This window comes from Heliconius melpomene, chromosome 6 (assembly GCF_056956725.1).
Source record: "Heliconius melpomene rosina isolate 202511_hmr_F chromosome 6, ASM5695672v1, whole genome shotgun sequence".
Taxonomy (NCBI): Eukaryota; Metazoa; Arthropoda; class Insecta; order Lepidoptera; family Nymphalidae; genus Heliconius; species Heliconius melpomene.
Genome location: NC_140394.1, coordinates 10,035,001 through 10,053,017, shown reverse-complemented (window position 1 = coordinate 10,053,017; position 18,017 = coordinate 10,035,001). Strand labels below are relative to the sequence as shown.

The 18,017-nt window shown below is 32.3% G+C and overlaps 1 protein-coding gene across 1 annotated transcript in view; it reads left to right on the top strand.

The window, feature by feature from the left end:
• Nucleotides 1–1,656: 1,656 nt before the first annotated feature.
• Nucleotides 1,657–18,017, top strand: part of LOC146538419 (uncharacterized) — a 17,824-nt gene continuing 1,463 nt past the window's right edge. Inside the window, exons 1-11 of the mRNA XM_085187051.1 lie at nt 1,657–1,901; nt 2,830–2,914; nt 3,489–4,009; nt 9,643–9,652; nt 9,964–11,519; nt 11,666–11,785; nt 12,017–12,147; nt 12,380–12,549; nt 15,284–15,293; nt 15,787–17,431; nt 17,759–17,881. Coding sequence (XP_085043177.1) covers nt 1,789–1,901; nt 2,830–2,914; nt 3,489–4,009; nt 9,643–9,652; nt 9,964–11,519; nt 11,666–11,785; nt 12,017–12,147; nt 12,380–12,549; nt 15,284–15,293; nt 15,787–17,431; nt 17,759–17,881 — 4,484 coding nt within the window. The 5' untranslated portion in view covers nt 1,657–1,788. The remainder of the gene's footprint in view (nt 1,902–2,829; nt 2,915–3,488; nt 4,010–9,642; nt 9,653–9,963; nt 11,520–11,665; nt 11,786–12,016; nt 12,148–12,379; nt 12,550–15,283; nt 15,294–15,786; nt 17,432–17,758; nt 17,882–18,017) is intronic.

Genomic DNA, 18,017 nt, shown 5'->3' with positions numbered 1-18,017 from the left:
GATATCTATAGACATACATATCACTTTCTTTTGCGGGAAAGTGATATCCGCACCATTGCATACTACAGTGTGTCATTGATCTTAAATTGACAAGCACTTTGTAAGCTCGACGTATAAAAACAAAGAAGTCTCTATATTCTATTTATAGAAGTGATTGACAGAAAGCTTGAGATGTTCAAAATGTTTCTTTTAAGAAGCTTGAGCCCGTCGTGGTTACAAGGACAACGATGGTTGAGGGTTCGATTCTCACTTGAGGGAATGTAATATTCAATATTTTAATTTTTTCGCTCTGGTCATCAGGTAAAGCGTGGCGTTGAGTTAAATCACTCTCGTCTGAACAGCTTTTTAGGTTCCCTCTGTCTACGTTGCTATGTGCAAGATAAAAAGAGAAGCTATAAAAAGTTTGTACTTACTTTTGGCAAACTTTTTTGGAGCTTTATTGTTTTATAATACGTTAAAGGTCGTTGTGGCGGAGAGTGAATGGAGGCAATGGACGTCAAATAATGGTTAAAGATATTTTTATTTCCATTAAAAGACATAGGCCACTCACATGGAAACATTGGTTAACAAAATAAATAATTGTAGTCGGTCGTACATTAATCAATTAAAGTAACACATTTTTTTTTCTTACTCATTCAATGCATTTGTTTTTTTTTTTTAAATATATACATAATATACTTTAAGAATATAATAAAGACGAACTTGATTTTGAAAATCTTATTTCAGCTAATATTTATTAAGTAGGTATATTTATTGAAAGAAAGAAATAATAAGCTACTATAATTTAATATTATACTTACAATACAATATAAAATTAATATAGATATTTTTAAATAACATATATAGGACAAGAGATAAACTTGTTTTGGTCCAAATTTGTAATGCTGGGCTTCTGCCTAAAGCGCGGATGTAGATTACAGTCTAGATATATATTGTATTATATGGATTATGTATGGGTTTAAGCTTATAACAGACTATTTTTTTTTGTGAAAATTAAACTGTAATATAAATGTTACTATATATTATAATTTCCCTATATACTATAATGTTCCTAAGTTATTTTTTTACTTACCCGCAAATATGGAATGATTCGTCTAGTTGTACTGATCAAAAGCTCTCTTGCCTATTTTACTATAAAAATAATATATACTAATAATATAATCTAAAGTGTTCGTTTGCTTAAACTCGTTAATCTCAGAAATTATTGATTCCAATTGAAACATAATTTTTGTGTTGTATATTTCATTCATTAAGGAGGAAAAGTAGGATATATTACATGAGGTCAGCTTTTTCGGTATAAGCCACTGCGATCATTACCTCGGTAACTTCGAAAGTTATACATAATTCTTAGTTATTCCTATTAAACCACGAGGTCCAAGCTGCAGGAAGAATCTAGGAATATTTTAGCTTTTATGCGATATCCTTTTATTTTTGGAGCGTGAGACCTGTCAATGGCCATAATTGCAGACAAAACTAGAGTAAAACAGATAATGAAATTCACGCATACTTTATCTATTTTCTCTCTAACACAACAATACAATTTAAATCCTAATTCTAATAGTTTAAAGCTTTTATTTGTAGCGCCTTTTAATATTCAAAGGATACGAAGGCGTTGTGATTTGAATTATATTGTATTCATATTGTATTCCCAGCTGTACAGAAGTGGTGGTGTGTGATTATAAAAAAAATAAGTAAAAAAATAAATTAAAAAAGTAAAACAACAAGATCTTGGAAAGTGAGAGTAAAAATTTTGACAACTTTTATTATTATATTTCAAAGTTGAAAAATATGAAAGTGCATATAAAAAGTTTGTGTTTTTTAATGGTGTTTTTCCAAGAGCTTTTAGTTCCAGCTTACACTTTGAACGTGAATGATACGGGCGTTTGTGTTGTACCGGTGAGGTAAATATCGTGTAATACCTTTTTGTATATTAAGCCCGTAAAGTTAAATATATATTTTCTTTTTATTTTTTTAATGTTGATATTTTTTGTTAAAACAATAATAATAATATCCTATTAACAACTAATACTACATATGTAAAAGCTTTGGAGAATAGATGTTAGTTCAACTTTCACGCAAAAACGACTGAACGGATTTAGATGAAACTTTATAGTGATAGCTTTTACATTAGAATCATACGTAAGCTGCATACAATTTACGAAAAGATATTGTGTAATTCAACATAACGATAAAGTACTTGGAAAACTAAGAAGTTGATGGTCCAATATAAAATTTGTATTAATTATTAGAGAAATATAATATTGGAAGCATTAAGTAGAGAATTTATCAATTATAAATTATATTTAAAAAATCAAATATAAGACACTACCCACTAGATCTTGTAAAAACAAAAATAAAAAATATAGAGTAGGTCGGGGCAAATGGGCGCACTTTTACGTTTGGAGTCTCTTCGTGGAATATAATAGTGAAATTAGATAATATATAAGTATTATTTCAAAGTAAGCATTTGTTTTTACATAAATCGAAATAAACAGAAAATCGATATGTCTCTTAGTTATATTACAAACAAAAATTCGCTTTTAATTTACCAAACAGGTATCCTAATTCGCGATTTTAAGATAAAGACAGTGCGCTGACTTACTCTCTATGAATTATTACTTAAGAATATTTTCATTTCCTCGCTCTGGTATCAAGGCAAAAAGCGCGGCGTTATGTTTCGCTACTCAACACGCAATGTCTCGGAGTAATAATAGCTTACCTATACCATGCTATATGCGGGCTAAGTGTAAACCTAAAAAAAAAACTTATTTTTATTAGTCTATATTATTTCTGTATTTGTTGTGTTTAATTTGCTTTTTTACTTTCCAGTGTTCAAAAATCAAGACTAAAATATAAAATTGTCAGGACAAGGTGCAAGGGGAAAAAATGTACGGTCAAAAAGAAAGTAACTGAGGTAAATAATATACATACATTATAATGTTTACGGAGTAGATAGAACTGTAGAGCGTAGGCTTAAGTTATTTATTTAACCAAATCATTTAGGATATACACAAAGAAAGTGGGCAACAGAATGTCGTAACACTAGGTTCCCTCTGCCTAACCTGCTGTGTGCGGGATACAGCGTGAAGCTGACACATAATTTGATAAATATATTGAACTGAATAAGTAAATTTCCTTGTCCTATACATGTTTTTAGAAAACATAAAACGTAGTGATATTTGAACCTGCGCCTTTTGGAAAGAATCGCTCTGATCACTAAGCCATATAAAACAACATACATATGGCTCAGTGGTCAGAGTCAAATCTTCTAAATTCTTACACGCTTGTTACATCTTATTTATGTTGTTAATCAATTTTTCTTGTTCTATAGTACCTAATATTTAGGTACAATATAAATTTTCGTAAAGGTACTTTGGAATAGTCATGTTAAATATATGTAAATTTTTTTATCTTAACACCAGTTTCCCTCTGCCTACTCTGCTGGATACAATGAGGAAGCTAATAACAATATATTTTTTTACTTTCAGACATACAAATCAACTGTGAACCAGGCAGTTTGCTGCAAGGGTTGGGAGTACGGAAGTGAGAGTGACAAATGTTCGCCCCAATGCACTATGGGTTGCAAAGGAGGTATATGTATTAGGCCAGAAGAATGCTATTGTGAACCTCCTGCTATTCTGGATCCTATTCAGAAAAGCTGTGTAAATCCAATTTGTGACCCACCATGTCAAAACGGAATATGCAAAGCTAATAACACATGTGCCTGCAACGAAGGATTTAATAAAGTTAATGGTACTTGCTTACCAAAATGTGAATCTTGTTCCAATGGAGTTTGTAAAACTCCCAATGTATGTGAATGTTTGGTGGGATATACCAAAAGTGGGGATAAATGTGAGCCTGAGTGTCCAGGATGTGACTTCGGTAACTGTATAGCGCCCGGTAATTGCGTTTGCAGAGAAGGTTACCAGAAAAATGAGCAAGGAGTATGTTGTCCAGATAACTGTCGATCTTGTGATCCTGCAGGACGCTGCCTAGATGGCGTATGTGGGTGAGTATTGGTTAGTTTTCTCAAAAAATAATGCTCATAACTCCAAAATATATTTAAGTAAAGCAACACTTGGGGTAGTGCTGTACTGTACTGTGCAATGTGTATACTATAATAAGGTTTCTTCTTAATGTTATTCCAGCCTGGTGGTAGGCAAGTGTTCTCGAACCTAAACTCTTAACTCTAAAATCTCTATCAGCTCTATAAGAGTCACCAACACATCTAGAAGCTTTACGTGACAATAAGAAAATGGAATATATTATATAAATGTAGTTGTATTCGGGTCAGGCTCAGTATCATGGCAGGATGTTTATTGTGCGCCGTGTGCGTAATCAAGTTGACGCATTTGATGTTAAATGAATGATTTATGCAGTTTGCTTAAGTTGCCAACTAGGGTATGCACGTATTAATAAGAAAAGCTTCTTTTGCAATGACATTAAAGATTTTTTTTTTTAATTAATTAATATTCCTGTGGCCTTATTCCTATGGTCTAATGAAAAGAGTTAAGTTACAATGAAAGATGAAATGGCTAACGTTATAAAGCATAAAGCCTTCATCGATAAACGGACTAGGAATTTTTCGAACGAGTAGTTTCTGAGATGCGTTCAAACAGACAAACTCTTCACCTTTTAAACACTAGTATAGAACGTAGATCTCGTCCTTTAAAAATAAATGGTGCTACACTGTCGGCACTCAAAACACAGTTTCACTGACATACGTAGGACATGGAAGTTTTAAGTGTAGTTCGACTTCTTCCTAAATCTGTGAATATAAAAAAAAGTACTTTAACATAAATATTTATTTATTGTTGTTAGTATTGACAACCCTACACACTTTAATTATACAATTATAAATATAAACAAAATAATGTTAAGAAATACTAACATTGAAGTTAGAATCCTTTATGTTAGAAGCCAGTCATGGCGCAGGGACATAGGTGTGTGACTGTAAGCCCGACAGGTTATGGGTTCGATTCCCACTCGAAGAGAAATATTTGTTCAAAGCTACAGTCCAAGTTCCCCTAGACATATTGGTACATCCAAGATTAAGAGAGATGGCGTTAAGAAACTTATTTACATATAAATAATATCTATGAGGTATTTAGTGACCAGTCTCCATGTTTTTTAATCGACTGTTAAGTTTTTTATAAATAAAAATGATTTATTTTTTCTTTAATATAAAAAAAAGCTATTTGTATTATGTTATAATTAACCACAATATTGTTTTGAGGTAAATAGAACACGTTCGATAAAAAATAGACGTTGCATGTTAAATAGTGTTTGTTCATATATCTTTGTTGTGAAATATTTTACTAAAACCGCAACTAAAAGTTCCAATAAGGCAATAAAATGATATCAAATGCGTGAAATACAAAAATCTACTTCCCGTATATAGCAGGATAGACAGAGGGAACCTAGTGTTAAAATCGTTCTTCATTTTTTGTCTAATTATTGAAATATTGTTAATATTATTGGAATTTAACACCGCATTTTACACACAAGAAAAAGGTGAAATAATTCGTTCCTCAGAATGATAATTGAACCGACAACCATAGTGATCGCTGCGCACGACGACCTTATATATAAAATACATATAATTTAATGTTGAATATGAGAAAGTTTTGTGGAATTCTATATAATATGTGTATTGTATATTATATATCCGCTTTACGATCCGGTGTGCCTACGGAAGATCGGTACGTGTATCCTCTCCCGTGCGTGACTTCTAGTGGTTGTCTTTGACTTTTGTACAACTTGGTATATGAAAAAACCATTTTTTTTCTACTTTTATATAAATAAAGTTGGGATATTTTACTTTAATATATTGTAACATTTTCGGTGTTTTAAAGCGCTTATCTTAGTACATTTCATTTGTTTTCATTCCTAGGAATGCGAAAATAATTCTAAAATTAAAGCTTCAAAATCAAAAGAAATAATTATCCAAAGTATTGAAAATATAACGATATTTTATAAAAGAATGAAATATCTCGATACTAGAGCGAAGAAATGGAAATATAAATTTAAATAAATATTTCATCTCCTCGAGTGGGGATCGAACCTACAACCAGTTGGTTTGACAGTCAAACTCTGTGCCCCTCCGCCACCACTGGCCTCATATAGTCATTAGTAGATATATAATATAGTAATGTAATAATAATTACACCTACCAATTTTAATTAGTGTTAATTTTCATGATTTAGTTGAATAGAAGTGTGAACATTTTATCTAAAACGGTTCAGATTCAATTCTGGAAAGTTCATAACACAAATGGTTTCTAAAATATTGTCCTTTCATAAAGTTGTAATGATAATGATGCAATCATTAATTAGCAAATAATATATGTACATGTATGTATAACATTTTAATTTATCTAATAGGAAACTTCGATTTGAAATTGTACTGTAATTTATTGTAATGTTAGATTAATAGTGTTTTCATTGCATCATATTTCAAATAATACATAATATGTTAAATAATTTCCGTATAATCTATAGTTCTATATGTTTGGTTTAACGCTTTAATCTCTGGAACTAAATTATCCAATTGATAAATTCTTTTCATGTGAGAAAGCCCTTTAATAAGGCTGTAGTCTATACTTATAGCTTTTGAGGAAATTGCTATAATATAAAACAAACTTATTAAATAAAAATCTGAAAATTTTAACACGCATCCTTTACTTTACAAATTCATAATCGCCTCGTTGCTTTATCGAAATTTTTAATAACTTAAATAGAAAAATAATTGTATTTAGGATATGTTAACTTTCTTAGAAAGTATAATAAACCTGTAATAATTATAATTAATTAATAATTTAAATGACTTTTTGCTTTTTTTGACAATACAAAGAATATTTTGAAGTAAATATAATAATTAGAAATCAGGAGCAGGAAATATAAAAAAAATAAAAATAAATTGTTATTTCGTTATTTAAACCCACTAAGGCTTCCTATCTATGCCCTATAGCACTCTTGAAGAATGCAGCTTTCATACAAAACAAACAAAAAGTAAATCGAACTAGTAGATCCAGAGATCTTTGCGCTTAAACCAACAAACTCTTCCGGTTTATTATATATAGATAGAATATAGATAGAAGGAATCTTTCCGAACGACCACCGACTCGCAAATTAGCTGGTACACGACTAGCAAATTTTTGGTTTTACATCGGTGAGAATGCTAACTGTGGGCATTCAAAGCCTTTTCACATAGAAATACCGCTAACAATTTGATATATCGATAGCTTAATAATTATATTAAACACTAGCGGCCCGCTCGCGGTTTTACCCGCGTGAACTATGTTATTATTAATTTCTGTCTCCATGGCTACGTCCTAGTGACGTCTGTGCAAAATTTGAGATTCCTAGCATTTAGTAACGAATGACAAAGACAAATGTCATTAGTAACGAAGTTTCATACAAACTTTCAACCCCAAAAACAACCCCTTAGAAGTCGAATATTACAAATTCCCGCGAGCGAGAATTCTTAGCGAGCACCTACGTCCTACAAGTAACTCCTATGTAAAATTTCAGATTCCTAGCACATGTAGTTTCTGAGATTTCGTGATGAGTGAGTGACCTTTCGATTTTATATATATAGATAGATATGGTAATTATGAAAAATATGTAAGGTAGCTAGATAATATGTAATTAACAAAGTAACTTACAATAATAACATTATGCATTTGTTGCGTTTAAATAGTAATTTATCATTAATTTTGAAACAGAGGTTCTATTAATTAAATGTTAACAAAAGGTTCATTTATTTGTAATCATATTTGATAAGCGCTTCAATGGAAATGCATATATATAGGATGTTGTAAAAAATTAAATGTTGTTTTTTCGTAAATTTTTTAGTTTATTAAAAGGTAGTCTAAAATCATTTTTATATCACTATCGAGTTCGGTAGAGTTAGTTTAAGTTTTGTCTTGAATTATGATACTTCAAAATTCTCTTTCTACAATATGGTGGGCGCTCGTACGATAAGTCCATAAATAAACCTAGTGTAGTGTTCCGTCACTCAACGCGCAATGCCTCCGTATTCCTGTTATATGCGGGATACACCGTGAAGATACAAAAAAATATATCTAGTATATATTAAAACTAAATGAAAATATTTTTTTTTATTGCCTGTCCTGTTTTTTATTAAGGCCGTGTTGAAACGATCAGAATTTAAATGGTGGCCAATTAATGGTATACGATTTAGTTTGACGTTAACAGAATATTAATGAGTTAGTGAACCGTTCGTGGGTATTCTATGTGCAAAATTTGATTTTACATATATTTTTTTATTTAGATATTGTGGTTGTTAGAAGTTAGTGTAATAGATATCGTGTCCTATATTACTCGTATAATATTTTGAACTTTGTTATCAATAGATAATTTGACTCGCGCTTGACCGATTTTTTATTATAAAAAATCGAAGATTAAATCCTAGTTCCCAGTTTAAGCTTTAGGTTTAATTTTTTTTTTACGAAGAAAGTACATATTTAGCTGAAATATTGAAAACAAAGTAATATACGACAAACAAAACACACAACATGCTGTATAACGTTTATATTTTCGGGGTAATTCTAACAGAGCTATTTAGTTACTAATACTGTTTCAAGAGTAATAATCGTGCTTTGTCAAAAACTTTTATAAGTTTAAAATTTAAGAGAAATTGTTTTTATGAAATAATTAATTATTGATCAAAATACAAATATATGTATATTGAAGAAATAAAACATATGATAAAGCAATTTATAAGATTCTTGTGTGACCATCAAATCATTGTTTGGAAGCTAATGATGAAGTTTCGTTTTTTAATAGTGATATTTGCTGTAGCACCTGCTTGTCTTTCTCTTCGCGAGGGAGACGAGGGAGTTTGCAAGAGCAAGCTTTTGTGAGTGTTGTTTTGTTTGATTTGGTTTAAGTCATTCTAAATTAATTGAAAAGCTTATTTTTTATATGCTTCATAATAATACAGGAATATATTTGTGATAATATTAGCATTTTCAAAGGATTGTGAATAAATTTTAAATTATGATTTGGCTTATTATTCCTGGAACTTTTCTGGACAGTAAAGCGATGAACACGTATTAAGGCTTAATTTTTAACATATTTTGAGGTGTTTTTATATTTCTCGTTGTTATACAATCCTGTAATTGATACGGAACGGAAGTATCAGACTCGCACTTAAACCTTTTTTTTATAATGATATCAATTTTAGTAGCATTACTAACCATATGTTATGATACCTTATTGGTTCGGATGTGGAATTTTATTTTTGTTAAGCAGCACTCAACGACAGCGACTCAACTAATACATATTTAGGCATATTGTTTTTAATGTTTGACATTAATATTTTTGCGCTCAAATTTCGGAGAGCTCTTATATTTTAAATCTATATTCTGCGCACAGTTATAAATTGTATATAAATTGTATATAAATAAAATATATATAAATATAAATTGTATTTGTGTCTAACGTAGTATCTAATTACCTCATACTAGGTACGATATATCTATCATAGAATATTTTTATAGGTAGTTGTTGGGCTAATGTTGGCGTTTAATTTCTTTATAGCTTATTTCTTATTACAAATAAAGACTTAGTTAGAATAATACATTAAGCTTTATTGTAAAACTTTCACTTGTTTCAGATCGCGCAGCGTGAGTCAACAGTTGCTTTGATACTACTTGATCGACTTCAATTAAGGATAAATTTTATGACAATATTTGTAACATATATTTAGACGCATAATGTATTTACTAAATTTCTCACCAATAGTCAGTTCATTTTTATATATTTCTGTTGGACGAAGTTCAAAAATCGGACATCAAGTACCTCTGTGCGGAATTTGAAAATAATACAAGTAAAATATTTGTGAAATTTAGAGGGGAATAAAAATTTTCAAGCGACAGGCGTGTCTATAATTTTAAGTTTATAACAGATTTCTAACTTCAGAATATTTTACTTTCAGAAAGGAGGGTTAATGTGTTGTGATGACTGGGAATATGATTTCAAAACAGATCAATGTAAACCAGAGTGCCGCGGTTGCGGCAATGGTACATGTATAGCTCCCGGTGAATGTCTTTGTCATCCGCCGTATGTGTCTAAGGGCGGCAGGTGTGTCATAAGAAAAGATACATGCGAAAAGAAGTGTATAAATGGAACATGCACAGCACCTAATACCTGTAAATGTAACCCAGGATATCGAGCTGAAAGTGAATACGTTTGTATACCTGAATGCTCAAATCCATGCATCAATGGAAAATGTCATGAACCAAACCAATGCGTATGCGAAGCGGGCTATGAATATTTCAATTCAACGGTTTGTCAGCCAAAATGTGATTCATGTGCCAATGGAGATTGTATTGAGCCTAATAAATGTAGATGTCATAAAGGATATACCATGGTCGAGGGTGCATGTAGGCCTATATGCGATAAACCTTGCGTATATGGGGACTGTACCGCCCCGAATATGTGTACGTGTAATCATGGATTTAGAAATAGTGAATCAGATCCACTAACATGTCTCCCTCACTGCGAACTGAGTTGTGAAAATGCTTCCTGTGTAGCACCGAATACTTGCATTTGCGATGAAGGGTACGTACGTTTAACTGAATCAAAATGCGAACCTAAATGTGATAATTGTTCTAACGGAGCTTGCGTGGGACCAAATATGTGTCGTTGTAATGAGGGCTATGCTATGGAACGTGGATTGTGTGAGCCTGTGTGCACTACGACATGCACCAACGGAAAATGTGTAGCGCCTAACACATGTACATGCCTTCCTGGATACACCAATAGCTTGGTAGATCGGTTTTCTTGCGTGCCCATTTGTGAATCAACATGTATAAATGCTACCTGTGTGGCACCTAATACTTGCGCTTGTAATATCGGATATGAAGAAATCACTTCATCAATATGTAAACCAAAATGTAGCAATTGCATTAATGGGATTTGCATTAGACCTGATGAATGCCGGTGTAATGAGGGCTATAATTTGGTGGATGACATCTGTGAACCTGTATGTTCTAAAATATGCATAAACGGTCAATGCACAGCTCCAAATACATGCACTTGTTCTACTGGATATAAAAAAAGTCCAGTAGAACCATCTATTTGTACACCTCATTGTGATCCATCGTGTGTAAATGCATCTTGTATAGCACCAAACACTTGTGAATGTGAATCGGGCTATAAATCGATAAATAGCAATGAATGTGCACCTAAATGTGACAATTGCTTAAACGGACATTGTGTAAAACCAGATGAATGCCATTGCAATGATGGATATGAGATGGATAATGGTATATGTAAGGCAACATGTTCAGAAAGTTGTATCAATGGATATTGTGAAAAACCTAACGAGTGTGCCTGCCTAAAGGGATATTTAAGAGATGCTTCCAAGCCTTTTACGTGTTTTAAGCCATGTCCAGATACTTGTGTAAATGGCAGTTGTGACCTACATGGAGTATGCGCTTGCAACTCTGGTTACTTTAACATCAACGGCACCTGTACGGCTCAGCTCTCGTAAGTATATTTAAGGAAATAAATATTATAGTATTATTTCTTATCGGTCATATTTAATGCTACTTTAATTAAATGTTTATTCTAATTCTAGAAATATTAAAATGTACTTTCATTCACATTACCATTAAACTTTTTTAAAATTTTAGCGTGAATTGTAGCTGCTGTGAAAGTAATTGTTCAGTTGAGGAGATCTTGTGTTCTGATCACTTATGCCATTCAGTTAGTCCTTCGGTGGAATCAGCGCAAGTAGTATTGTCGACAACAGGGTAAGTATCAAAATGTAATAGTAATTGAATTTTTAATTGAATGCGATTATTGTAGTTTTAAAGTCCATTCTGAAAAATATTGATAATTTTTATGATTTTGTAAGTCCATCTACGCTCTGGTTGGACATACGTTTGTTCTCTAATCCTAACGAAAATCTATAATTACTCTATTTACCAAGCTTTCTGATTACCTAGCAAAATATACGTGCATAAAGAATGTTATATTTCTAGATTGGCTGGATTGGAGTTGGCGTGGGTGCTGTGGGCTTGCCTGGGTACGATTTTACTCACTCTATCCATAGTTGTGATATTGCATATGTGGAGAAAGCGAAATGAATACCATGCAAAGAATGTAAATACAGGTAAGCTTTTCGTTACTGTTTTATTTACTTATTTATTGTAGCATCAGCTACCGCGACATAAGCTGCGTCCACGTTGGACTACTGCTGCCGTTGGAAGAAAAGTGAGTTATTGTGAAGGACCTCTCTTTACTACCATTTCTTTTTATAATGTGGCAACATGTTCAGTCGTAAATATGACTTTCTATTCATATTTAAAGAATGAATATTATTTTTTTTTTCATTCTTTCATTAGGTATGGACGCCTATGGCAGCGTTGTTTACACTCTTCCTGATACTCTAATGAATAGAAACTATCAAGATACTCGACCAAATGATGAGCTTTACGAAGATATCGAAGATGTCAACGAACGATCAGCCGAAAAGCTATTGCCGAGCCAAATAGAATTCGAGCACGAAAAACTTTGATGATACATTTATAGAATATTTTAAAAATTTAGTAATAGTTATATAGGTAATTGAATCAAACGAAGTTTAGGTTCCGTATCAAAATGTATTGTTAGCCAGTAAATTGGATGGCGAAATTTTAATTTTTGGTTATAATTAACGAAATCTTTTAAAATATTAAAATGTATCGGCTTCATTTAATAATTTTCAAGTACAGAAATGTTAATAAATATTTTTTTATGTTTTCGAAATGTCGAGTGTGGATTATGACTTTGTGATATTAACTATTTATGAAATTATATGTTTTTATAGTATACTTAGTTTATACTTAAATTCTTTATAAATACATTTACTTTTTTAACCTTTCGTCTATTTTAAAAATATTGCGTTTCGAGAGATAATTAGCTAGAATAAGATAAGCATCTGGGCCACTTTACTTTTGCCTACATGAGATAAAAGGGAAGACTTGCGCTATCAAACAACTAAAATCGGTTAAAAACGAGTGAACAGTGGTCCAATAATTATAGTAAATCTTTTCATAATATTGGCTCGGTTTAAAAAATATTTTTTAGGAAAAATCATTAAATTAGGCGAACGATTTTTAATTTATAATAAAGAACCGGCTGAGTGCGAGTCAGGCTCATCCACCTAGGGTTCCCTACCAATCATCAGGGTTCTAGGTCAACGGGAAGTTTTCAAAATTTTTTTCTGTGCTTCCACACACCTCTGTGCTTCAAGGGACTATAGATCTATTTATTTTATATTAATTTCAGATCATTGCATAAAGTATCACTTTATGCTATCTTGAGATGAATAAACTAGACAGATGAACAGACGGGCAACAAACTCGTCATATAAAGGTTCCACTTTTACATTTTGAACTGCGGAACCCTAATATTATGTCGTAAAATACTGTATATTAAGCTTTCTCTCTATTATTATTAGATTTATTAATAATATGTATAATATATAACGGGTTTGTGGGAGCGTTGCACCGTGTGTTTATTCACATCTCGTCTTTATCTACTCGCGCATACACTACGCAGCGCCGGAAGTCTATAAACACGCCGGCGCTATGCAAAATGTTATTGTTCTTCGCACAGACACTCTACTGGCAGAGAATTTTATTCAATATGTCTCTTTTTATAAGCATTTTTTTTTATTTTTTCTATACTTAACATGGCAAATCTGTTGTGGCATTGGAAAGTTCTAAAAATTCTGTATTTACTTAATTATTGGATTAAAAAATGTATATGTTTATATTGTGATTTCAAAAACTTTTCCTACAAAAGTACAATTTATTGATGATTCTGAAAGGTACTTAATTTTAAAAAAATTAAGATTTTGCTTAGAAGGTACGACTTATGCAAAAGAGTAAAATTTATTACAGATTATTAATGTTCGTTTCATGATAAAGAATTTCATATATGAACGTATATAATGATATTTAAATTTTAAAATAAATTAAGTTTACAGATGTCAGTCGTGGCGCAGGTGCACAAGCGTGGGACTGTAAACTCGGCAAGTTCGATTCCCATTTGAAATAAAATATTTTTTAGTTTCATTATCTCAACAAGCAATGCCAGAATTCGACTAAAATTGGAAAGCAGAGTCACAACACTATGCTTTTTTCGCAACCTGCGTGAAGCTAGAAGAAGCAAGAAATGAAACAAAATACGTTACATATATTACAATACAAATTATTTACGGAAAAAAACAAGCTAACCATTGATTCATACATTAATTATCACTAATATCTCGGCTATTAACTAATCTGTGCAAATATGAGTAACGCGAAAACTTCGCTTTCTTTTACAAATATGAACTTTAAGGCGGCGGATTATAAACAAAGAGGTCGCCAACTAATTTAACGATAGAAAATAATTATTCACAGCGCACAACATCCTGTATAACGTTTACATTTTCGGGGTAGTTCTTGCGGTACGACCGTTTAGTTAATGATGATCTCTCACTGGGAACGTTCGTGTCATATTATATTAATAATAAATTTATTAATTATAAATAACTGTTTGTGGGAAAATATTGCATGGAATAATTTATTGCACAAACGGATGTGATAAAGGCTATCGCGAATTTGTATCCTTTGTACAGTGTTGGTGTGACCGCCGGATCGGAAATTCGATGTTAATAATGAAACTTCCTTCGTTACTGGTGATATTTGCTGTGGCACCTGCCTGTCTCTCTCTTCGTGAGGGAGACGAGGGAGTTTGCAAGAGGTTGCTCAAGTGAGTGTTTGTTGTTGTTGATTGTTTTGTTTTTTTTAATAGAATTATGATTGATTTACTTTGAAAATTATCCTTTAAGGCAAAAGTTTAAGTTTTTAATATTATGTAAATAACTTGTGATAGTGAGTAGAAATGTCAGAGTAAACAAAAGATTCTTTTTAAATTCTAAATATAAATTATATTATTATAATTGTAACATTAAGAAAAATAAATAAACGCCAGATATAATTTAAAAGTTAGTTAGGAATTTAACGAAAAAACTCTGGTAACGAAATAAAGCGCGGCGTTGAGTTCCCACAAAGTTAAGTGCAATACCTCCAGAATTCGGCGAAAAGGGGGACACCGGAAGTGTTTAATGGGAACGTAGGTTCCCATGTCCCAGGTTCCCTCTGAGTATCCTACTATGTGCGGGATACAACGTGAAGCTAATAATAGCAATATTTTATGATTTTCACGCAATATTTTGCAAAGCAATATAAAACTAACTAGAACTTTATTTGTTTCAGGCCGCGCAATGTGAGTCAACGGTTGCTTTGATACCACTCGATAACTCTAATTAAGGATAAATAAAGCTTATGAAAATAATTGTGATATATGTTTATACGCGTAACGTATTTATTTAAATTTGAGATAAAGCTTCAGGGGGCAATTTACATTTATATAAATACTTGAGAAACAGTACAATATTTAAGAATGTTGTCAAAAGTAATATTATTGTAGAGTTCAGTATTAATTTAGTACTTTTGAAATAGTTTCTCTGATCTAATCAAATAAAAGGCAGTAATATATTTAAGCGAGGGGAATAACCTAATGTAAAATTTGTATTCTCCATTATTAGGTAAACCAGACGTCCTGTTCGTGAAATGATTTTTGGAGAAAAAATGACATCCTAATTATTATTCGATTTGATTATCATTGTTTGAATTTTTATCCTTTATTCCTTCTTAGAAACCTTTACATTCGCATATTTCTTTGAAATATAAAAAACAACGATAAAATAATTTATTACTTTCTGTAAAAGGCATTATAAAAGAGATGAGCATGCACAATTGTTATTTTTATAATCGATTTTCGTTCAATGTCTACTTTTTTAATTTTCAGCAAGTAGTATTAATGTGCTGCGATGATTGGGAATACGAAGTCAGTACAGGACGATGCAAACCGGAGTGTCGCGGCTGTGGCAGCGGGACCTGCGTAGCTCCCGGCAAATGCTTATGTCGACCGCCTTACGTATCTAAGGGGGGCAGGTGCATCATACGAAGAGATATATGTGAAAAAAACTGTATCAATGGAAAGTGTACGGCGTATAACATTTGTAAATGTAACCCAGGCTATAGAGATGAATTTGGCAAATGTGTACCTGCATGTTCAGATCCATGCATCAATGGCAAATGTCGTGGACCAAACCAATGCATATGTGATGCTGGCTACGAATACCTCAATTCGACAGTTTGCCAGCCGCAATGTGACTCATGCTCCAATGGAGATTGTATTGGACCTAATAATTGTAGATGTCATGAAGGTTATGCTATGGTTGATGGGGCGTGTAGGCCTATATGCGATAAACCTTGTGTAAATGGAGAATGCACCGCCCCGAATATGTGTACGTGTAATCATGGATTTAGAAATAGTGAATCAGATCCACTTACGTGCTTTCCTTATTGCGAAGTAAATTGTGAAAATGGTGCCTGCGTAGAACCCAATATTTGTGCTTGCTATGAAGGATACGAACGTGTTACTGAAACAACATGTGAACCTAAATGTGATAATTGTTCTAACGGAGCTTGCGTGGGACCAAATATGTGTCGTTGTAATGGGGGCTATGCTATGGAACGTGGGTTGTGTGAGCCTGTGTGCACTACGACATGCACTAACGGAAAATGTGTAGCGCCTAACACATGTACATGCCTTCCTGGATACACCAATAGCTTGGTAGATCGGTTTTCTTGCGTGCCTATTTGTGAATCAACATGTGTAAATGCTACCTGTGTGGCACCTAATACTTGTGCTTGTAATATTGGATATGAAGGAGTAACTTCATCAATCTGTAAACCAAAATGTAGCAATTGTATTAATGGGATTTGCATTAGACCTGATGAATGCCGGTGTAATGAGGGTTATAATATGGTGGATGACATCTGTGAACCTGTATGTACTGAAATATGCATAAACGGACAATGTACAGCTCCAAATACATGCACTTGTTCTGCTGGATATAAAAAGACACCATTAGAACCATCTATCTGTACACCTCATTGTGATCCATCTTGTGTTAATGCGGCATGCATCGCACCAAATACCTGTGAATGTGAATTAGGATACAAATCGATAAATAGCAACGAATGTGCACCTAAATGTGACAATTGCATAAATGGACATTGTGTAAGACCAGATGAATGCCGTTGCAATGATGGATATGACATGGACAATGGTATATGTAAGGCAACATGTTTAGAAAGTTGTATCAATGGATATTGTGAAAAACCTAACGAGTGTGCCTGCCTAAAGGGATATGTAAGAGATGCTTCCAAGCCATTTATGTGTTTTAAGCCATGTCCAGATACTTGTGTAAATGGCAGTTGTGACCTGCATGGAGTATGCACTTGCAACTCTGGTTACGTTAACATCAACGGCACCTGTACGGCTCAGCTCTCGTGAGTACAATTAAAGAAACAACAACAAACATTAAGACATATAGTTAAAGAAATAAATTATTTTAATTAGATATTTTAAATTAATACGAATTTATTTGTCAAATATAAGAACTTGTAACTTTGTATCATAAAATATATTTTTTGAGAATTCCTGTATTTTAGTCAACCATTTCATATATTACTCTAATAGAATATTTTACGAAAGCTATATGCATTTGTAATTCTGTTGGCATAGCAAGTAAATTAATAAAAGTAAATAGCCATATATTAATAACCATATACATATATTTATATACAAATACGTAATTTTTTTTTTATAAATTTCAGCAACAATTGTTCATGCTGTACCGGAAATTGTTCAGTTGGGGAGATCCTGTGTTCTGAGAGTCGCTTATGTCCGTCAGTTGAACCCTCGGTGGAATCGGCCCAAGTAGTATTGGAGACAACAGGGTAAGTATAAATTTTGATTTACAAATAATATTATTATTAAATTAAATATATGAAAAATAGAAAAATTAAATACAATAAATAAAATAATATATAAAAAATAAAGAATTGATGGGAGTATTGTGGTTTTAAATTCTAA